This window comes from Amphibalanus amphitrite, unplaced genomic scaffold (genome assembly GCF_019059575.1).
Source record: "Amphibalanus amphitrite isolate SeventyFive unplaced genomic scaffold, NRLGWU_Aamphi_draft 000061F_arrow, whole genome shotgun sequence".
In the NCBI taxonomy this organism is placed as follows: domain Eukaryota; kingdom Metazoa; phylum Arthropoda; class Thecostraca; order Balanomorpha; family Balanidae; genus Amphibalanus; species Amphibalanus amphitrite.
Genome location: NW_024881557.1, coordinates 606,875 through 625,143, shown reverse-complemented (window position 1 = coordinate 625,143; position 18,269 = coordinate 606,875). Strand labels below are relative to the sequence as shown.

General features: G+C 56.1%; 1 protein-coding gene across 2 annotated transcripts in view; it reads right to left on the bottom strand.

The window, feature by feature from the left end:
- Positions 1-169: 169 nt before the first annotated feature.
- The window catches only part of LOC122378511 (band 4.1-like protein 5), a 45,240-nt gene continuing 27,140 nt past the window's right edge, over positions 170-18,269 (bottom strand). The window contains exons 7-17 of one of the 2 annotated variants that reach the window (XM_043359632.1): positions 9,361-9,448; positions 8,794-8,882; positions 8,061-8,162; positions 7,396-7,533; positions 6,470-6,837; positions 5,483-5,647; positions 5,103-5,279; positions 4,689-4,770; positions 4,043-4,112; positions 2,835-3,377; positions 170-2,075 (exon numbers count right to left, since the gene is read on the bottom strand). In XM_043359632.1, the coding sequence (XP_043215567.1) occupies positions 1,878-2,075; positions 2,835-3,377; positions 4,043-4,112; positions 4,689-4,770; positions 5,103-5,279; positions 5,483-5,647; positions 6,470-6,837; positions 7,396-7,533; positions 8,061-8,162; positions 8,794-8,882; positions 9,361-9,448 (2,020 nt within the window). In that variant the 3' untranslated portion in view covers positions 170-1,877. The remainder of the gene's footprint in view (positions 2,076-2,834; positions 3,378-4,042; positions 4,113-4,688; positions 4,771-5,102; positions 5,280-5,482; positions 5,648-6,469; positions 6,838-7,395; positions 7,534-8,060; positions 8,163-8,793; positions 8,883-9,360; positions 9,449-18,269) is intronic. The other variant, XM_043359633.1, reaches the window with a different exon arrangement.

Here is an 18,269-nt window from a genome sequence, read left to right as displayed (position 1 = left end):
ACATGCCAGAAGCGCAGTCTCGCCATATTATCACATTCGACCCACAGATCCGTATAAGAGACTTGGGCCCACAAGATCTTGGAAGAACGACCTTGCCAATGACACGGAGGATATGATTAGCTCCTTGACTATGACTGGATCAGCCCACGCCACTTCTCCAAAACGTCGGTTCCTCACCTCTGGTCAGCGTGTATTGACCACTGTCCTGGCAGGCACACAGACACACACGTACCGTATACATCCACTGTACAGTACACACACCGCGCACATACAGACACACACAGACACACACACACACACGGACCGGCCTCTCGGGGCGGGCCGGCTGGAATGGTGGTCGGACGGAGCGGTTACACGAGGTACGCGACAGCGCAGCCGTCGCCGCCGACCGCCGCGCGACGGCAGACTGGAATGGGTCGGCTCGGACACTCCATCGCGCCCAGGGGATGACTACCACTGACGGTCAGACAATGGGTATTCACAATGAACGCGAGTTTGGCACCGGTCAGTGCCCACAGGACTCGGCTTCGGCGAATGGAAACGCCCGCGGCCGACAGAGTGGCGGATGGGATGTAGTTGTAGGAGAGAGGGAGAAGGGAGAGCAGGGAGCTGTGATACGGGGAGGTAAGGATAGGAGAGCACTGGGGAGTTAAACCCCAGGGAAGACACCGAGAAATAGACCAGCACGCGACATGCAAGTCACGGCAGGGTAGGATCACAAAAGGTGGAAGGCACGCATCGCATAGGCTGCTCAGTATTCATGGTCCCTTGGCAGAAAGGTTCAATCACGCAACACACAGGTATGGAGTTGGCAACTGACGGCAGGGTCACAAAGGCACGGGCGCATGTTAGTGACATTCGTGTAATGCTCAGGAAGGCACGGTCCCACTGGAATAATCATGGACGGAACAAGCGACACACAGACCCACTGAGATGCGCGGAAGACCTCGGGGCCGGAAACCTGACCAGCCGAGCTGCCATTGGAATGCTGAACATGACTCACATGCAATACCATCAGAAAACACGCGAGCATCAATGCAAGAGAGCTTGCATGCTATGAAAGAGATGCTTCACAAGCTGCCACGTAACATAAAACCCAGTTCCAATCGTTCTAGCCAGCAGAAAATGAAACACACGGTAGACAACAGACACATTCGTAGGACAGCTGACAGCAGACAGACAGCAAAAAGAACATCCGCTCACACCGTTCCACGCACGGGATGGGGTTAGAGGCTGGCGAGCCAGTTTGCTAGGCCACAACTGAAGACCGTCCAGGGTCCGGGGCCTCAGCCGCTCGCACGACACACACAGTCTAACGGTGACGAACGCGGGGTAAATAACTGGATAAAATAGAGAACAGCCATCATATCGGAGTTATAAGTACACTGGTTCAGCGGAAGGCGGAGCCCGCGACGACAGGCGACGCCAGGCGAGGGAGCTGCCACCAACCAAAGGCGCGCGCAAAACAAATTGGCACAAAACACGTCGCACGAAGCTGGCTAACCTCTTCAAAACCTCTTCCCATAAAACTTCTGCGGGAGACAGTTTCCACACACATAACAAAATGCAGCACACAAACGCGGTGCGGTTCACTTGTAAAACAGGAGGAAAAAAACGCTAAAACACAAATATACTCCTCGCAGACCTGCGGGCCGAGCTGTAGGTGTCCTGGTGTGTGGGGTTTGCCGTGACGCCACATAATTACACATCACCAAACACACACACCTTGGTCGGTAGCTTGTCAGCAGCGGCCGCGGCACCAGTCAGTCGGCACAACTCTGAGTTCACATCACCGCGCGCCATCATCCACCGGCCAGCCGCCCGCCGGTCGGGACCGCCCCTCCGGGGGCGGGGGCGGGGGCGGGGGCGGGGGCGGCTCAGAGCTCGGTGGTGATCACGGTACGCCGTTCGATCCGCAGTGGCTCCGACAGGTCAGCGCCGCCCACATGCCACGGTGACAGGGTCGAGTTGCTGCGCATCACTGAGGCCGTGGGCCCGGTGGGGGCGGTCGAGCGCGCGGCGGCAGCGGCGGACGAGTGGCTTCGGGTCACCGCCGAGCTGGTCTGGTGGTCCGACTGGGGGCGGGGGAGGGGGCGTCAGCAGGGCGAACGGTACACAGTACAGAGCCGATAGCACCGAAATAAGAGTAATCAGTAAAAGATGGGTCATCTGTCTATTTTCCTCGTTTTAGGAACAGTGATGGGAAAGAAAATGGCGAATGGCCATAGGTGCAGTAGGAGCTAGGTTGACATCTAGGAATTTCCAAGACGGAACGAGGTAGTTACAAACTATGCAGCCTGTCACTCGTGGGAATTCTCGTACATACATAATTTAGGCGATGAGCTGGAACGATGAATGCATTTTATCACAAGGAAGAATGCAAACAAGGTTAATATGGTAAACCAGGAAGGCTGATGGGTGCAGATAAGTTTAAAGTTCAAGTATGGCGTGAAGAAAAAGCGACACCACACGGATAAGCAGGACATTATACGAAGCGACAGGGACACGACCAAAACAAAACGCAAACAAACAGCGCCAGCTTGTGTTGGTGTTTGTAAGTGACAGGGGTTAAATGACGAGTCCAAAAAGCCGGCTGAAATTCCACTCAACACGCCCAACACAACAAACTAAAGGCATGCAAAGCTTCTTTAATTTACCTCAACTATCGTCTTAAATCGCTAGGCGCAGTCCAAACCTGGCTGTGGTGAGCGGGTGCCGTCGGTGTTCTGCCGTCCCACTCTCACCACGCATCACCATCCCCGTCCCATACTCACACCACAGCTGAGCCCAGTGCCGTGTCACCTGCCCCGCCTCCCTTCCCCTCCCCTACTCACGCCGATGCTGGCGCCGCTTGTGTTCAGGTCGGCGCGCTCCGAGTGGCTCTCGTTGCTCGAGTTGGACATCCGTCCGGGGCTGGCGTTACCGGAGCCGACTCCGTTGGTGCCCCCGACCGGCGAGCCGGCGCCGCTGCCGCTGCCCCCGGCGCCGCCCGTCAGTCGACTGTGCAGCAGCGCGGCCGCCTCCCCCTTCAGGTTCAACACCATGTTGTTGTTGATATTGGCCGGCGGCGAGCGCGGCGACCCGAGCGAGGTGTTGAGGCTCGAGCCGGCAGACGTGGAGGCCGTCTGTAGGGTCAGCGGCGCCAGGCCGGCCTCCTCGCGGAACGGATTGGTGGCCGAGAAGCCGCGGAACGGGTTGGACGAGCCGCTGCCGCCGCTCGAGAACGGGTTGGTGGCGGTGTCCGGCTGCTGGGCGGCCGGCGGCGAGTCGGGCGGCAGCGGCGGCGCGTCCAGGTCCGTCTCCCCGGCCACTGACGAGCCGCCGTCCAGATCGGTGCCGTCTCCGCCGCCACACGGCAGGGTGAGCGGGTCGCCTCCCTATAGACAGACGGCGGCGACCGCTGCGGCTCACCGCGTACAGGGTGGGGCGGGGCGCCGGGACCGATCTCACCTACAGGGTGTGCCAGCGGCTCCGTGATGGTCAGATTCAGCGCTAACTCCAAGCAACATCAGAAGATGCATCGGAGGGAACTATAAACGGTCTGAGACCTTCGTTTTGAGGCTGAGTTAGATTAGAAGTTTGTAGCTAATTATGCGTTTCACTTTTCACCAGAATATTCATGAAACATAATCCGCTGTTCTATCTTTGTCTGAATATTCGTGAATTATCCACGCCACTTATGCATACATGAACTCAAGATAACAGAGATATAGCGCTGAATCATCGCATCACGTGGAGCAGCCGCCCAAACAAAACCAAACAGCAAACACAACAAACCAAACAAACCCGACCAACCAACGTCAACCAAGGTGCGGCCCCAGACTTCACACAAAGCCCCATAACGCCAAATCACCTCCAAGGAAGTGGCTTTACTGTGACGCCCAAAACGACAAACAAAAGTAACCGACCACACGACCCAAGCTAGTCCAAAGCTACCGGCACACAGCCCGGCCAATCCAACGGCCGGTCTGACTATGCTATTGGTGCTCGGTAAGGGAAGGCAGAGGAGCGAGGGAGGGGGAGAGTGGAGAGCGCTACGTACCACAGAGACGATGGTGTGGTTCAACTCGTCACTCCGCTCAGCCGCCGAGAGCTGACGACGGCGGGAGTCACTGCAAGAGAGACGAAGGTCAGACACCACTCCAGCACACCGAGCTGTGTTGGTAGATCAAACAGACAAGCCCATAGCAGTTCAACTTCATCGACGGAGCCGCATACAGCGCCACCGCAACAGTGAAAAATAATCAGAATCTGGTGGTTTACCGGCTCTATCGGCACGTCAGCTGGGGCGCGCGCGATTGCCTGACGGCTTCCAAATGCTTAACGTGTCATGACTGAGTGATCGCCACGCTATGGATTTCCCAAGACCGGGTGCTCATCCGACGGCGTCAGCTGCTCAAACCAGACAGGCGGTGGGGATCATGATACAGCCGCTCCCGTGAATGTGCAGTGCGCACACCAAATATGTGTAGCCTGTGTAGGGTACATCTGACACCAGCGCTTTTCGCTTCGTTCGCCTATTCACTCCTCGCCTCTCTGCTTCTCTGATCATTCTGTTTGTGTAAAACCTCGACAGTCACCTGTCACGCTTTACCAGTTAACCAGACGGCCAATTTCGCCATATCATCACCACATAGCAGAGCCCAGCGCCGACAGTACTGCAGCGGTGAAGGGAGAGAACCACTCACCCGTTCAGTAGGGGCGACTTGGCCGGCACCTTGTCGGTCGGAGAGGACAGGTCCACCAGCATACCCGTCTCTTCGGCACGGGCTGAAACGGTCAGGCAGCGAATGTTAGTGATATGGCGGAAAGAGCACAGGCAGCGGAGGGATAATCTGTGCGCTAAAATGAGTCCCAAGCTTGGCTCTAACAGAGCGATCTTGCACAAGGTCAACGATAGCAACACACGCATACATGCTCAAAGCGAGCTATCTGAGCCAACACACTGATAGGCTACGTAACCATTTAGCACGAAAAATTGATAGCACGCGTTCCACGCCAATACATGCGGCCCTGAACGGTTACCGATCACATTACTGCAGCTGTTCTCACCCTGGCCAGACCCATTCTTTTGCATCCCAACATCCTGCCTTACATCTTACCTTTCAGAATGTTGGACTTGAACTTGTCGGGCGGTATGGGCTTGGCGCCGCCGCCGGCAGCCAGCTTGCTGTTCTGGTTGTTGGCCAGGATGTTGACATTGACGTTGCGTACCCCGGAGCGGAAGCCGGCGTGTGGCGACTCCAGAGCCTTCACCTTGCTGGCCAGCGCGGCAGCTTCTGCGCAGGGTCGGACAGGGGGACGTCAGGGAGGGCGCCAAGGAAATAAGCATGACTGCATGGTGCAATTGCGAAACAGTCAATCCCAATATAACAAAACTCACCCCAGGAAGCCTTCAACAATGCAACCAAACAACAAACAGTAACCTCTCAAAGAGACACGTTATCCCCTTCCACACACTCTCGCTGACACGTCCACTGACCTGCTCCGCCGGTGGGCGCCGCGTCGGTAGCGTCCCCGCCCGCCGGGCTGCCAGAGGCAGCAGAGTTGGCTGTCGACTCCGACTTGCTCTGGTGACTGGTTATTGTCGTGTCCGGATGGGAGCTATCGGAGGAGGCTGTCGTGCGCTGCTCAGACACTCCGACGGCTGTGGGGAGGAGGGGTGAGTGGTGAGATGGGGCGTCTAGCTGTGGGAAGAAAAACAGATAATGCGTTTAATATATAATTATAGAATGTGGTGACTCAGCGGTTACCATGAGCTTGATCAGAGTTGCCTACAGTATTGCATGGTTTGAGATATAATGCAAACACGATGTCGTGAGAAATTAACCACAAGAAGTCCATTCGGACGGCACGCCATGATAGATAAGAAGCGCTTGAAGTTGTATGTAGCTCAGGAGTTACAGAGCTGGATCATAGAGCATCCGTTCGGGATATCTTAGAAAGGATCTCGACCGATTCCACGGTCTGGTACCATCACGATGAGCGATACGACCCGCAGCCTCGGTCCCGCCCGCACGGTAGCCGGACTGACGTAACATCAGTCGCGCGGTGCGCCGTGGCGCAGCTCGGCGGCCGTGCCGTGGCCCCGATCACCGCCGTCGATAGCACGGGAACAAAACAAGGCCAGCGCGGCCGCCGCGGTATCGGCCCGCCTGCAGCCGCCCGGCACGGCCGTACGTGTGTGCACTCACACCGAGCCGGTGTTGCAATCGAAAGTAAAACTCCTCCCGCAAACGGGCCGCCGTTTTCAGTGAGAAACTGGCGGCGGACCGGAGCCGCGGCGGCACAGCGAAAATAGACCACCGGTGCCGTTACCCGACCCACCAATAATGGGAAAACCCGCTGCCGCAGCGCCCGGCCTAGACAACGCCTATGCACGGATGTCACAAAAGACAATCAGACCAAAGCCCTCGGTGGTTCCTAGAGCTCGCCCTACCCTCTAACTACCCTCCCCGTTCCCACTCACCCGACTTCTGCGCAGCCGCCGCTGCCGAGTTGGTCTGTTTCGGCAGTGTGCCTCCCGCGGTCACCGCGTTGGTCTGCTTGCTCAGCGTTCCGGCCGTGCCGTTGGTCTGTTTGGAGGCCGCCGTGGCCGCCGCGGCGGTGGTGGCCGGTTTATGTGCGGCTCCCTGGACGCTGCTCTGGCGCTGGGGCGCCGCCGTGGCAGCGCCGGTCGACTCTCCGCCGGCACCAGTCTGTTCTGCCTTCTCCTGCTTCAGCTTCTGCCGGATAATGTGCGACTCGCGGACGCTGTAGCGTTTGCTGGGTCGCCGCTCGAACTGTACGGTGCGGCGCGCCCGGTTCTGGTAGGTGGTCTGGTACTCGGTGCGACCGCTGGCGACAGGAGGGGCGGGGTGGGGTCAGACCAGCCACAGGGTCATCACTGAGCCGTGTGAACGATGCCGGGACGGGAGAGAAGGCACAGCTACGTCACCAGAGGTCACTCAGCCGGTCACACTATCTACGTCACGTCAGAATTACACGACACTCACAGGCGGTGAGCTCAGTCATTACGCAGGGCCATCTGAGCATTTACGCACGGATTGATTGCCTGACGCAACGAGAACCACATCGCCCGCCAATAGATCCATGACATTCAATAATCATCCAGAGAACGCTAATGGTTTAAGCCGTGTAAAAAGTAACAATAGATAAGACATTACGTCAAGACCATTCCATCACAGGTTAATGGATGGCAGCTTTCATTCTCTCTAACAAAGAAAAGACAGCTTTGTACATGATGCATCACGCAGTTTTGAAAATGAAATCTCCGCCACGTGTCTTATGGATCCTAGTACTGATTCTTCCCACCACAGGACCATTACTTCCACAACATGAAAGTAGTACAAGTGGTGATGCGTAAGCGTTCCTCCGCTCCATCGCCTCACTCACCTGTAGCGGAAGCGCGAGCCCATGCGGAAGAAGTTTTGGCGCGCGCTCGGCGCCTTGGAGGACGCCTTCAGCCGGAAGAAGGCGTGATGCTCGATGGCACACTTCCACAGGTGCTTCGTCGCTTTCTTGTTGTAAAGCCTGTCGAAGACAAATCGTTGGATTATTATACATAGTGATACACTCAAAACTGGAAGGCTGGGACTCATTATTTTACGCTTTTATTATAAATTTGGGTTCGTCAGTCTCTTTGAGACTAACACTATCAGAGGGGGCAGCTCAGCTAGCGAGCTTGGCTGTGTGAAACTGACCTAACCCTCAATAAACCTTGGCAGACCTGCCTGCACCAACACATCTCGGCAGCTGCTCAACTCAAATGGCACGATAATTGGGTTTTAGATCGCAGCTTCTGCAGTAACTCCTAATTAAGTGGCGCGCTCTGACACGTTGAATTGCTCTTTTAACACGTCACGCATGGATCTCATTGGCCGGGTCCAAAACTCAATCAAAGCCACTCCTCCTGCCCTCTGTTTGACAGCTCCAAGCTTTAGTTACACCACCATTCAAGCCAAGTCTCAGATTAGTGACCAAACTCCACCACTGCCCAGCTCCAGCCTCTCTACCCGTTCCCGCTCCGACGCCACCCGCTGTTCGGCGGCGCGGCTGACCTGAAGACGAATGTGTGCTCCTGCTCGCGTCCCTCATCATCGTCCTCCACAACCACCAACGTCAGCTTCTTCTTCTTGAAGTCAAGCCGGTTAATCTTGGGCCTGGAACAAGCAAAGGTGTCAGTTTTAGAGGGACGAAGTGAAGAACAACACGGATATAAACCTAGTTTTGAGCTTGTTTTTGTTTTTATTTACTTATTACGTCCTTACTTTTGAGCAAAAAAAAAAAAAAGCATCGCAACATAATGATTACGACACACTAAATGTGCTGTGAAGAATGCTGTACAAGGCCGACGGATACGTTTCGGCGCGGCATTCACACACGGGTGGCCACAATCATACACAGCGCAAATCCGATCATATCCGCACGATTACGGGGCCCTGACAGCCGTGTGAACTGCTGGCACCGGGCTGATGGAGGTGCCGATAACACCAAGCAGGCACGGATCAAGGACCACGGACCACCTCCCGGACCCACCCACGGACCACGGCCCAAAGACCAAGGACCCACCAACGAACTACCGGCAAATACCAAGAACCACGGTCCACGGAGAAGGACCACAATCTATTCAGTAACCAAGGAGTAGGTGCCAAATTAGAACAAGGATCAAGAAACATGGATCCAAGGGTCACGATCCAAGGAACATAACACCGGACCAGTGCCTATGCCAAAGACCACAACACACGTCATAAGCAGACCACCAAGTAGCGCCCGCTGGATTTCCTCACTCACCAGAAGAAGAGGCCGATTTTCTGCTGACCCTCAAACACCAGAATACCGGTCGGAGTCAGTCCGAGCGAGTACTCGGACATGTCCTTGCCCTGTGCGCCGAGAGCGAGGCCGAAGGTTACCACGAGAGGCACGGGGGACGTGAGCAAGCGATGGATACGGGCTGGGAACGCAAACACTCCTAGGTTCGCTCCCAAAGTGAGCGGAATGGTACATAAACAGCCATCGGTCACGGGTCAGCTGGGCTAGTATTGGTGACACAAACAAGCGATAGTCGCCTGGCTCGACCTTTGGAGGAATTTACTGATAAGCGGTGAAAGAAAAGACGGCGCGGCACAAGAAGGCATGACACATTACAGGTGATGCATAGGCTTTCGTAGCTTCATTGTTACATTTTCCTCGACTCTGCATTTCTAGACATTAACTGGAAACTTTTACGATTTAGAATCGTAAAGGGAAGGCCAAAAACCGAAAACGCATACAAAAGCTTTGTAAAAAAGACCAATGTCACCTTCGAGTTACAAAATGCAAAACACAACTGCATCGCATATCATAACCGCTGCTACTTACCAGCACTGTGTGCATGTCGACTCCGTACATCTCCAGCCATTTGACGATGTTCAGGAAGTTGGACTCTGCCTGCGCCGGAGTCTGTCCCCTGCAATAGAGAGAAAATAAATGTTAAGGATAAACCGGACACTGGGGTAAAACGGTAACACGACGGACAAGTGTGCCAAGTATAACTTGAGAGTTGAGACGCATGGTAGCCTCAACATAAACATACGAATATGCAAACCCATAAAGCGCAGACCTAATCGTAACCTTACGAGGGGGTATCGAAAAAATCTGATCATCACATAGAAGATATAGACCGATTTTGATGATTTTTGGTTGGTATTATATTTGGTTCTTAAGAACAATGTTCCCGCAAAGAAAATCCTGAGAAGTGGTTTTATCTTATGTAGGAGAGACTTAGAAGTAAAAAAGATTAGTATTGGGCCCATTGAGGACAGAACCGTCATCCAACTAATGCATTTGAAACGGTATCACAATGAGAAAATACATCAAGAACGTGCAATTAGTTTATGGCGAGGAAAGCCCATCTCATGCACTTACCGAAAAGGAAGAAATAATTTTCAACTTGGTTGCATGGCCCTTGCAGGGGAGTCAAGAAGTGAGTGACTACCAGTGACTGACAAGGTGGTGACTGTGAAGGAAATGGAGGACCTCATCCTTACAGATCGTCGTGTGACCTTTCAGATGATTGTGCAACAGAAAGGTCTCAATGCTGGCAGCGCCTGAAAATATTATCGGCGAAGAACTACAGACGATAAAGGAGTCAGCCCGCTTAGAAGTTCGTGTGTCTACTTTGTTCAAGAGAAAAACCCGTCTTGGCCTTTCGAACTGAAAACTAGGCCTTTTTTAGGGAATTGAAGACACCTTCGATCATTTGATGACTTGTGACGAATGCTGGATCTATGTGTATGATCCGGAGATAAAAAGATGATCAAGAAGTTTAAGCACGGCAAATCTGTCCTTCTTAAAAGGCGAAGATGCAGAAGCCGATATGGAAGGTCCATGCTATCAGTGATCTGGATCTGGCGTAGGATAGTCATTGCCGACTGTCTTGATGATGGTCGGATAATGATAAGCAAGCACTACTGCACACTTTTGAAGACGTTGTGAGATGGCCTCAAGCAGAATCGCCGCAAAAAAAATCCCAAGAAAGATGTTTTATCCGCACTGACAGCGCCCCCGCCCAGTCGTCCTGAGCTGCGATTGAAGAAACAACATGAAGTGGACATTAAATCCTACCGCATCTAAGAAATTCACCTGCTCGGGTATTAACTGACTCTAGATTGTTACGGGAGATGAAGAATCCACAGTATGGCCGGTGACTTAAGGACAGAAATGACGTCATTGATCAGGTGGAGCAGTGATTTACGGGACAGTGCGAGGGTCCTACAATGACCGCCTGAGGCAGCTCAAGAAACGATGCAATAAGTTTGCGGTCGTGTGTGGTGACTTGTAAAGGAGTAATGAACATCATGTAAAAAAATCAAATTTCTATCTCATCTAATCCATGGTGATGATCAGAACTTTTCGATACCCCCTCGTATACTCAGTTCTTATCGTCAATAATAATGCCAGTGTGTCAAAATTCGCACACATAAATGGGAGCTTCCCCATGCAAAGATCGTCCAGACAGGCTCAGTGAAGCCTGTGGAGATATCCCTCAGATTCGTCCCACTGCCTAGTCTGCCGTATGCCGCTCGGAGGGCGTGGTCCGACGCCGCCCGACCGCCTGACCCGGTCAGTGGGCCGGTCAGCGGGGCACACGGCCGACCAGTTTCTCCAGACAGAGCACAGAGCGTCCGGGAGCGCAGCTGCAACGAGCGCCCCGCGAGACAGACAGACGGGCGGTGGCAATGTTACCATATATGGGGAGCGCTCCACTCCCAACAGATTCTGATCCAAACTGGAAACATCTGGCTGTCTCATGATCAAATAGTCGCCGCACCCAGTCACCCATGCCTCGCCCTGCTCCACGCCTGCCCAGAGTCCCATCTCGCGTCACGGAGGCTCGACGAGCCGGGGCGCAGGGCGTGTCGCCGCCTGTGCGCTTCCGGCCGCGTCGGGCGTCCATCGGCCCGTCTGCGGCGGCGGCGGAGTGCCAGCGGGGTACTGACGACCCGTGAGAGCCGCCTCCGGCCACCGTCCACCGCACAGGCCCGGCGGGCGCGGACCGCGGCCGGCGCACAGCCGCTGACGGGCGAGACGGTCACCGGCCGCCGCCCGCTGTGTGCGCGGACAGCACGGCGAGGGCTGAGGACCGTCAGAGCCGCGCCGGCCGAGCGTTCGACGGCTGTAACCTTGGCAACGACCGGAGACGGGTCGTCAGCCGAGGGCGGGGCTCCAGGCGACCGGCACGCGAGGAAAACAGAACCGCCTTCCGGGGGCGTCGCAAGACCGGAGCTATATCATCAGTGTGCCCTATCCGTAAAATCGTGCATTGATGTTGCAGTGTAACAACCAAACATAATAAACCATCCAAACCTAGCATTGCCGGATACAAGCAGGGTAACCAGAAATCATATGAAGACCTGTGTTGCGTATGGATACGGGAATTCGCACATCAAATCTCCATAGAGAGCTGTTCCCCAAGCAATCCTGCCCTTGCAAAGAAACCACATTTGATTCGAAAGACACGAAGAACACCGTGATCCATGATTTCCCGTCCCGGGACCCTACAGCGGCAGCGCGTTAGAGCTCGTGTTCCACCAGTCTACCTCCTTAGCCCCGCCGTTCGTGCCTGTAGCTCGGTAATGAATCGGCCGCACGACCCGCCGCCACGGAGGGGTAGGGGGCGACGGCGGAACGGGCGGCGCGCCGTCACGGAGCGTAACGACGTGACGTGACGCGGCACGGAGACGGCCGCCGGACGGCGCAGGAAGCCGCGGCAGCCGGGTACAAACAATAGGGGCATCAACAGGACGCAGGGCGGCAGAGTCAAGAACGGCACGGAAAACGGGTTCGAGAAGGAAACGGGACATGAAAAAAGGAAACGAAGCATAAAAAGGGCATCGACTCCGCCTTTTGACTAACATCTACATCACCAGCCCCATAAACATCCCCGGAAACTAAACTGGTTTGTCAGACAACTTGACAATGCACTATTTCAATCGACTAATGGTAAAAAATCATACCATCAAGAAGTGGGTTTAAATAGCAGAACGGGACCACGACCACACTCCGTGTCGTCGTCTTGGCCCACACGTCATCCACGCATCAGCCCTCCTGCTTCGTCCGACCGAAGTGGCGGCTCGCAAGAACTCAGCGGGAGTTTGCATATAGAGCGGCAGCATCGTGGAATGCGAAGGACACCGCCATAGGCACCTGATTTTAGAATGTCAACCCGCTGATGTCAACTTCTTACATGCGGATGATGCGTTCGCGAGTGTTTTAATGTAATCGTCGATGTGTTTTAACGTAGCTTTTGCCATTGTATCAGCATCATATATTTTTAATTGGGTCTCACTTAGCTCCTATGTCACCATGTCACATTCCTGACCGGATTCTTAATACCCACCCCGTGGAAGAATTCTAATAAATGACTTTGACTTTGACTTTGACCAGCAGCGTGGCAAATGGCAAACTTCACGCGTCGTGGCGGGCACAGAGCGCGTCCGTCGTTTGGGCCAGACTCCATGATGGCGGCCCATAACGACAGCGGCGTCAAATCGCGACGGTAATGATGGTGCGCGGAACGAGCAAACATTTCATCAACCCCAACACTGCCAGTACAGGCATGGAGGTCGGAAAAGACTGGGCATGTCCGCACAACGCGGAACGGGCACATTATTTCACTAACCCCATCACTGCCGGTGAAGGCAGGGAGATAGAATAAGACAGGGCTTCAGGCATACAGGACAACAACGATGGCCTCAGAAAGCTCTTGATAATTTTAGAGCAACTTAGGAGACTACATATTTCTGAGCGCGACGTCGGTTTAAAGTCTTCAAGAACGAAAACATTGTCATCCGTCAACACAAGTCCAATTGTTCGTCTGCGCCCGCCACCATCCCGGTCACGACCAAAGACGCCGGTGCGTGTCACCACTCGAGTCCTACAGAGACGTCCGTCTCGCGGGCACTCAGCTCCGTCTCGCGGGCACTCCAGGTCGAGTTTGTTTGCTATTGAGGCTGTCCAAAGCTTCCAGTCACGCATGGAGCCGGTCGACCGGATGATTGTGGTTACGCTCGCCTGCCATTCTGAGCCATCAGGCCTGTATAAAACCAGGAGCGCCTCCCGTCCAACCGAGCCGTCCATCTTACTTCCGTCCGCCGCACGACCAGCAGGAGCGTGATCGTATCGACTATAAACTGGTGTCTGACCCGTGCCCACTAGCTCCGTTAGCTTCCACTACAAGAGCTACGTCCGTTCTAGCAGACAGACCTATGTCTGACCCGAGTCCTGTCTCGTCGGCCATGTCTTATTCGGCAGACCGAGCACTGTCCGTGTCAAAGCGAGCCCCACCGGCCATGCCCGTTTCAGCAGGCAGACCGTTGCAACGGTCTGCCTGCTGAAACGGGCATGGCCGGCGGAGCTCGGTTTGTCAGAGACAACGCGTTGTCTGGGTCTGACCGAGTCGCCGCCGCCGGCCACCAGCCCAGCTATCCCCGGCAGACCGGCGGGAGATGCTCGCTCCGATATGCAAACTCGACCGGCACGTCCCCACACACGCCGGGAGCGGTCGGCCCGTTCCGCTTCAGCTCGAGGTTCGGCCGGCCTGCTGCCTGCCGCCGCGCCCAGGTGACGTCAGACCGGTGACGTCACAGGGGTCAGTCGGACCGGTCACAGCGCACCGGTCACAGATAGTGGTCACACTGGTCACATGAGTACCACATGAAGGCATTCATTCACTAAACTAACGGTCGTCGCATTTATCTACACTGACTCACAGCCAGTGCATTGTATTAGCGGCAAACTTAGCAGCATTGCAAGGGCGCATCCAAGCACATGATCCATTCACTGTCGTTTCGCTTATCCGTGGATCCCGGCTGAGACCGAGGTCCTGTTTCAAGGCACGCTGCCAGCCGCTGCCAGCGCATCTCGCGAGCTGACGTCACACTTGTGGTAGTGTTGGAGCAATGGACTTGTTCATGTCTCCATGGAAACCCAATTGCCACGTGTGCTGGCAGCGTGCCGTTGAAACACCGCCTGAGAAAGTGTTCTTCCAGGGAGTCGTTATTGGAAAGCCAAGAAAGGGTGACGCGCGGACTTGAAATGGTTATCAGGTCAAGCACTTTTGAACAAATGTGACATGTATGTAGGTGTGCGATGCATCCTGATATAGCCTGGCGTCTATATGTTATCAATGTCATGCGAAGTGTCACAGAGGGACATACGTCACCACCCGTCAGACTCCGTTCATGGATGACGCCACCAGTCACAGTACCTACCCAGACAGCCGCTCCCAAAAGGATGTAAAGATAGATCTCAGACAACTGCTTCCTGCGCTACTAGCAAGGCCAAACCCACCGCGCCACAGAGAAAGGTTCCAACAACTCAGCTCTATTGTTTTCCTGCTTTCGTCAACCCATGACTGTGACAAATGCAAATGCACGGCAAACAGCGGTAGCGAAGTCCGACCACTCGCTTGTTTCGCTGTGGTTAGCAGGTGGAACACCGTCACATAGGGGCTATCCTTGAGTCGGCCAGTAAATCCCACACGACTCCCACCGGAGACATGTGACATGTGGCGCACATGTTACTGCGCCACCGGGTCCGGTACATCTGCCCTTACCCCCACCCAACCCCGCGGGACAGGACGCTAGGCGACCCAGCCGTGTCCCTTCCTGTCGTCCAGCTGCATTGGCCCTGAGTGCGGGAAGGACGCGCAATTAGGGATACATGAGATCATGAGATATGTGTGAAAAACGGCCCAGTCATTAGGTCTGGACACTGGGTAGGTCCAACCCCCCACATCATGACCAGTTTATAGTTATGATCACGTACGACTCCCACCGACTGTGACATGTGTGAAGCCCCAGCCAGTAGATATGATACTGCGAGTTACCACCGCTAACGTCGGGCCTAGCACAGCGGCGCGAGCCGGCGCCGCCGCGCGGTGCGCCCCGTCGACCGTACACGGCGGGGCGGCGCCGGCCGTCTCCGGTTTCCAGCGACACCCCGGCTCCGGTGACACAGCCGGCGTACAACAGCGGCGACACGGCCCGGCGGCACCGGCCTTCCGGCTCGAGCTCGCGGCGAGCGACCACGGACTCCAAAACCATGCTCAGACACATGAGCTGTAGCGTAGACAATAGACAGCCCCAAAACTGGAGCCGCGCCGTAGTTGAGCTGGGGAACAGAGTCGCGTCATCATCCGGGGTATAATGCAACCAAACACGTTGCAAAGACGCGAGGGTTAGCCCGGCGAGACGAGGTGGCACGTCAGTACGACAGAATGGCACGCCAGTACGCCCCGCGGGTCAGTGGTGTGACCTCCCACTGGCAAACTTTGCGCCTGTCTAAATTCTTGGTGACCGAAATGCCCTTTACACAAATAAATAAGAAATAAACTTGGTGAAGAGAAGGAAAGGCTACAGTCCAGTCTGATAACTTCCGCTGAAGACGATCCCCGCCAGGCAACTGCGATTCTGTGTGACCATGGCAGATCGCTCTGCGGAGTCCCACACACCGAGGTCATGTCACACAGCTCGATGGCGCAAATCTGGCCACGGCCGCGTCCCGTCCACCTGCGGTCCGCGTGCCCCTGCGGCTCTGGCCGGGGGCTGGCGTCGGTCAGGGCCGACCCGACCCGCCCCCAGTCCCACCTGACCAGTCACCGCAGCACGGTACACTCGTCGGTACAGTTAGGGTCGCCAGAGGTCGCTCTCCGCAGTCAGCTGACCGGCCGACCGCCGGCCTCGAAATGAGAACCGAGCGGCGGCCCGGGCGGCTCGATCGGACCGGCCGCCGCCGCGGCGCGGCGCGGTACGCTAGACCTGCCACTTTTGAGGCAGTCCGCCCGACCGACAGGTATCAATTAGTTACCGGGCGTATTAGCGGTTCCACGTAGAATACTGTTGACGGAGGTGGGCATTTAGGAATCATCACAATACCGTTTATCTAAAACGGGCCAATAATAAGCTCAAGTAACGTCTTCAAGGAATACCAAGCAATGGTTAAGCTTTTACAGCCATGAAATAAGCACTACCAAGCTCACCATGCCTAATGCCGAGCTTACTGAGGTCGAGCGATATCCTCTCCCCGGCATGCTCCATGTATAGTTGGAACCAGTATGAGCAGGTGCACACTGCGCAGCTGGGGTATCACAATCAAACCACCCGAGATGGGAGGATATTCTACACCTGGTACAGTGGTACACCTGTCCTCGGCTCAAACGGGTCGTGGCAACACGGTCATACATATCAATATGGGGCCTCCTCATATCCGTGGCACCATCGGGTTGTCTCCCAAAGCCCACCAGTCCTTCCAGCTCGGACGGTCCGGGAAGCCGGTGGGTCGCGGCCGGCAGTAGGGTTTCGCTGCCGCTCCGCCAGCCGCCGCGGACAGAGGGGCGGGGATCGGCCGGCCTCCTCCGCCGCTCGCTCCGTGGGCCAGTGCTCCACTCCCGTGCAACTGCACAGCCTCGGCCCGCCATATAAGGCCGAGGCTGCCGGCATCTCAGCCCGGCCGGCCCACGGCATACCACCGGGCTGTGGACGGTCACCCCGCTCACTTCTGCCCGCACGGGGTCAGTCTGCAGCAAAACAGACCGCGCCCGCTGCTGGTCGACCACGCCCCCACATTCACCGGCCCGGGCCGGGGCCAGGGCCGATCTCCGAGCGGCGGACGGCCGTCACAACAGGTCCCCCGTCGTCCACCGACCCTACACTGCTCTAGATCCCGGCGCCGCGCCGCCGCCGGGGGCTGACTCACCGTGTGACATCAGCTCATAGCTCACACCGGCCGGCCGGCAGGCGAGGCCCATCCGACCTGGCTCCCTGAGCGGCGCCCCGCCCCGCCCGTGTGGCGGCGACGTTCGTCAGCCCGAGGCTGTGCAGTGATGGATCTGCGCTCACCGGCACTGAGCGGCGCAGCCCGGTTGCAGCCGCCGCGGCACAGACCCGGAGAGTCCGCACTCCGCAGCCCACAGAGGAACGCGCCCGGCATTTTTACAGCCGTGCTGCCGCCGATCCGCCGAGCTTCGTTTCCGGGAAACGAGCGCGGCGGCTGGCGCACATCGGCAGCCGCGGTGCAGGGACGGGTCCCCACCACTGCATAAAGGTGACCCGTCCTGCACAAAGGAGACGGCTGACCTAGTTCTGAGCAAGCGGGGAGCATCGTAGACAGGCTGACCGACCAGTTTTGGATGAGGCTCGTGTCAGACACGGGGCACGGACTACTTGAACCGTTTGAGCTCGCCAGCGCACGTGGCCTGCCTCATAAAAACGGGAGTGTTCCGTACAAATTGGTCACGAGTTTTCCGTTTTTATTAAAATGTCGGCTGTGCTGTGAACTCTCGACTTTTGATTCTGATTGATCTCCCAACGCGTGTTTTGTCTGTCAACCGTTCTCCTCGTCGCTTCCGGCCGGCCGGCCCTCGGCGGCCCGAGCCATGTGAGGCCATGTGTGGGCCACTTGTCACCGTCCTGGGCCGACGGCCGCGTCTGGACCGGAGCAGTTGTTCAACGAGTGTCGCCAGGGAGAGGACCCGACAATTCTCTTCCTGGCACGACTGAATATAACCCCAGCCGACAGCGAGCGTGTCGATTGAGCGAACCGCGAGACGCGATATCGAAACGAACGACAACAGGGAGCTACACGAGTTCCTCAAGAGCTCTGCATGTGCAGGGGTCTCCCCAGCAAAGTGGTCTAAGCATGCAACTGGTGCATGTCCCCAGCTCTGGAGCGCCGTAAACAAAGGGTCGACATTACTGGCGTTTCGGATGGACCACAGACCATTCTGC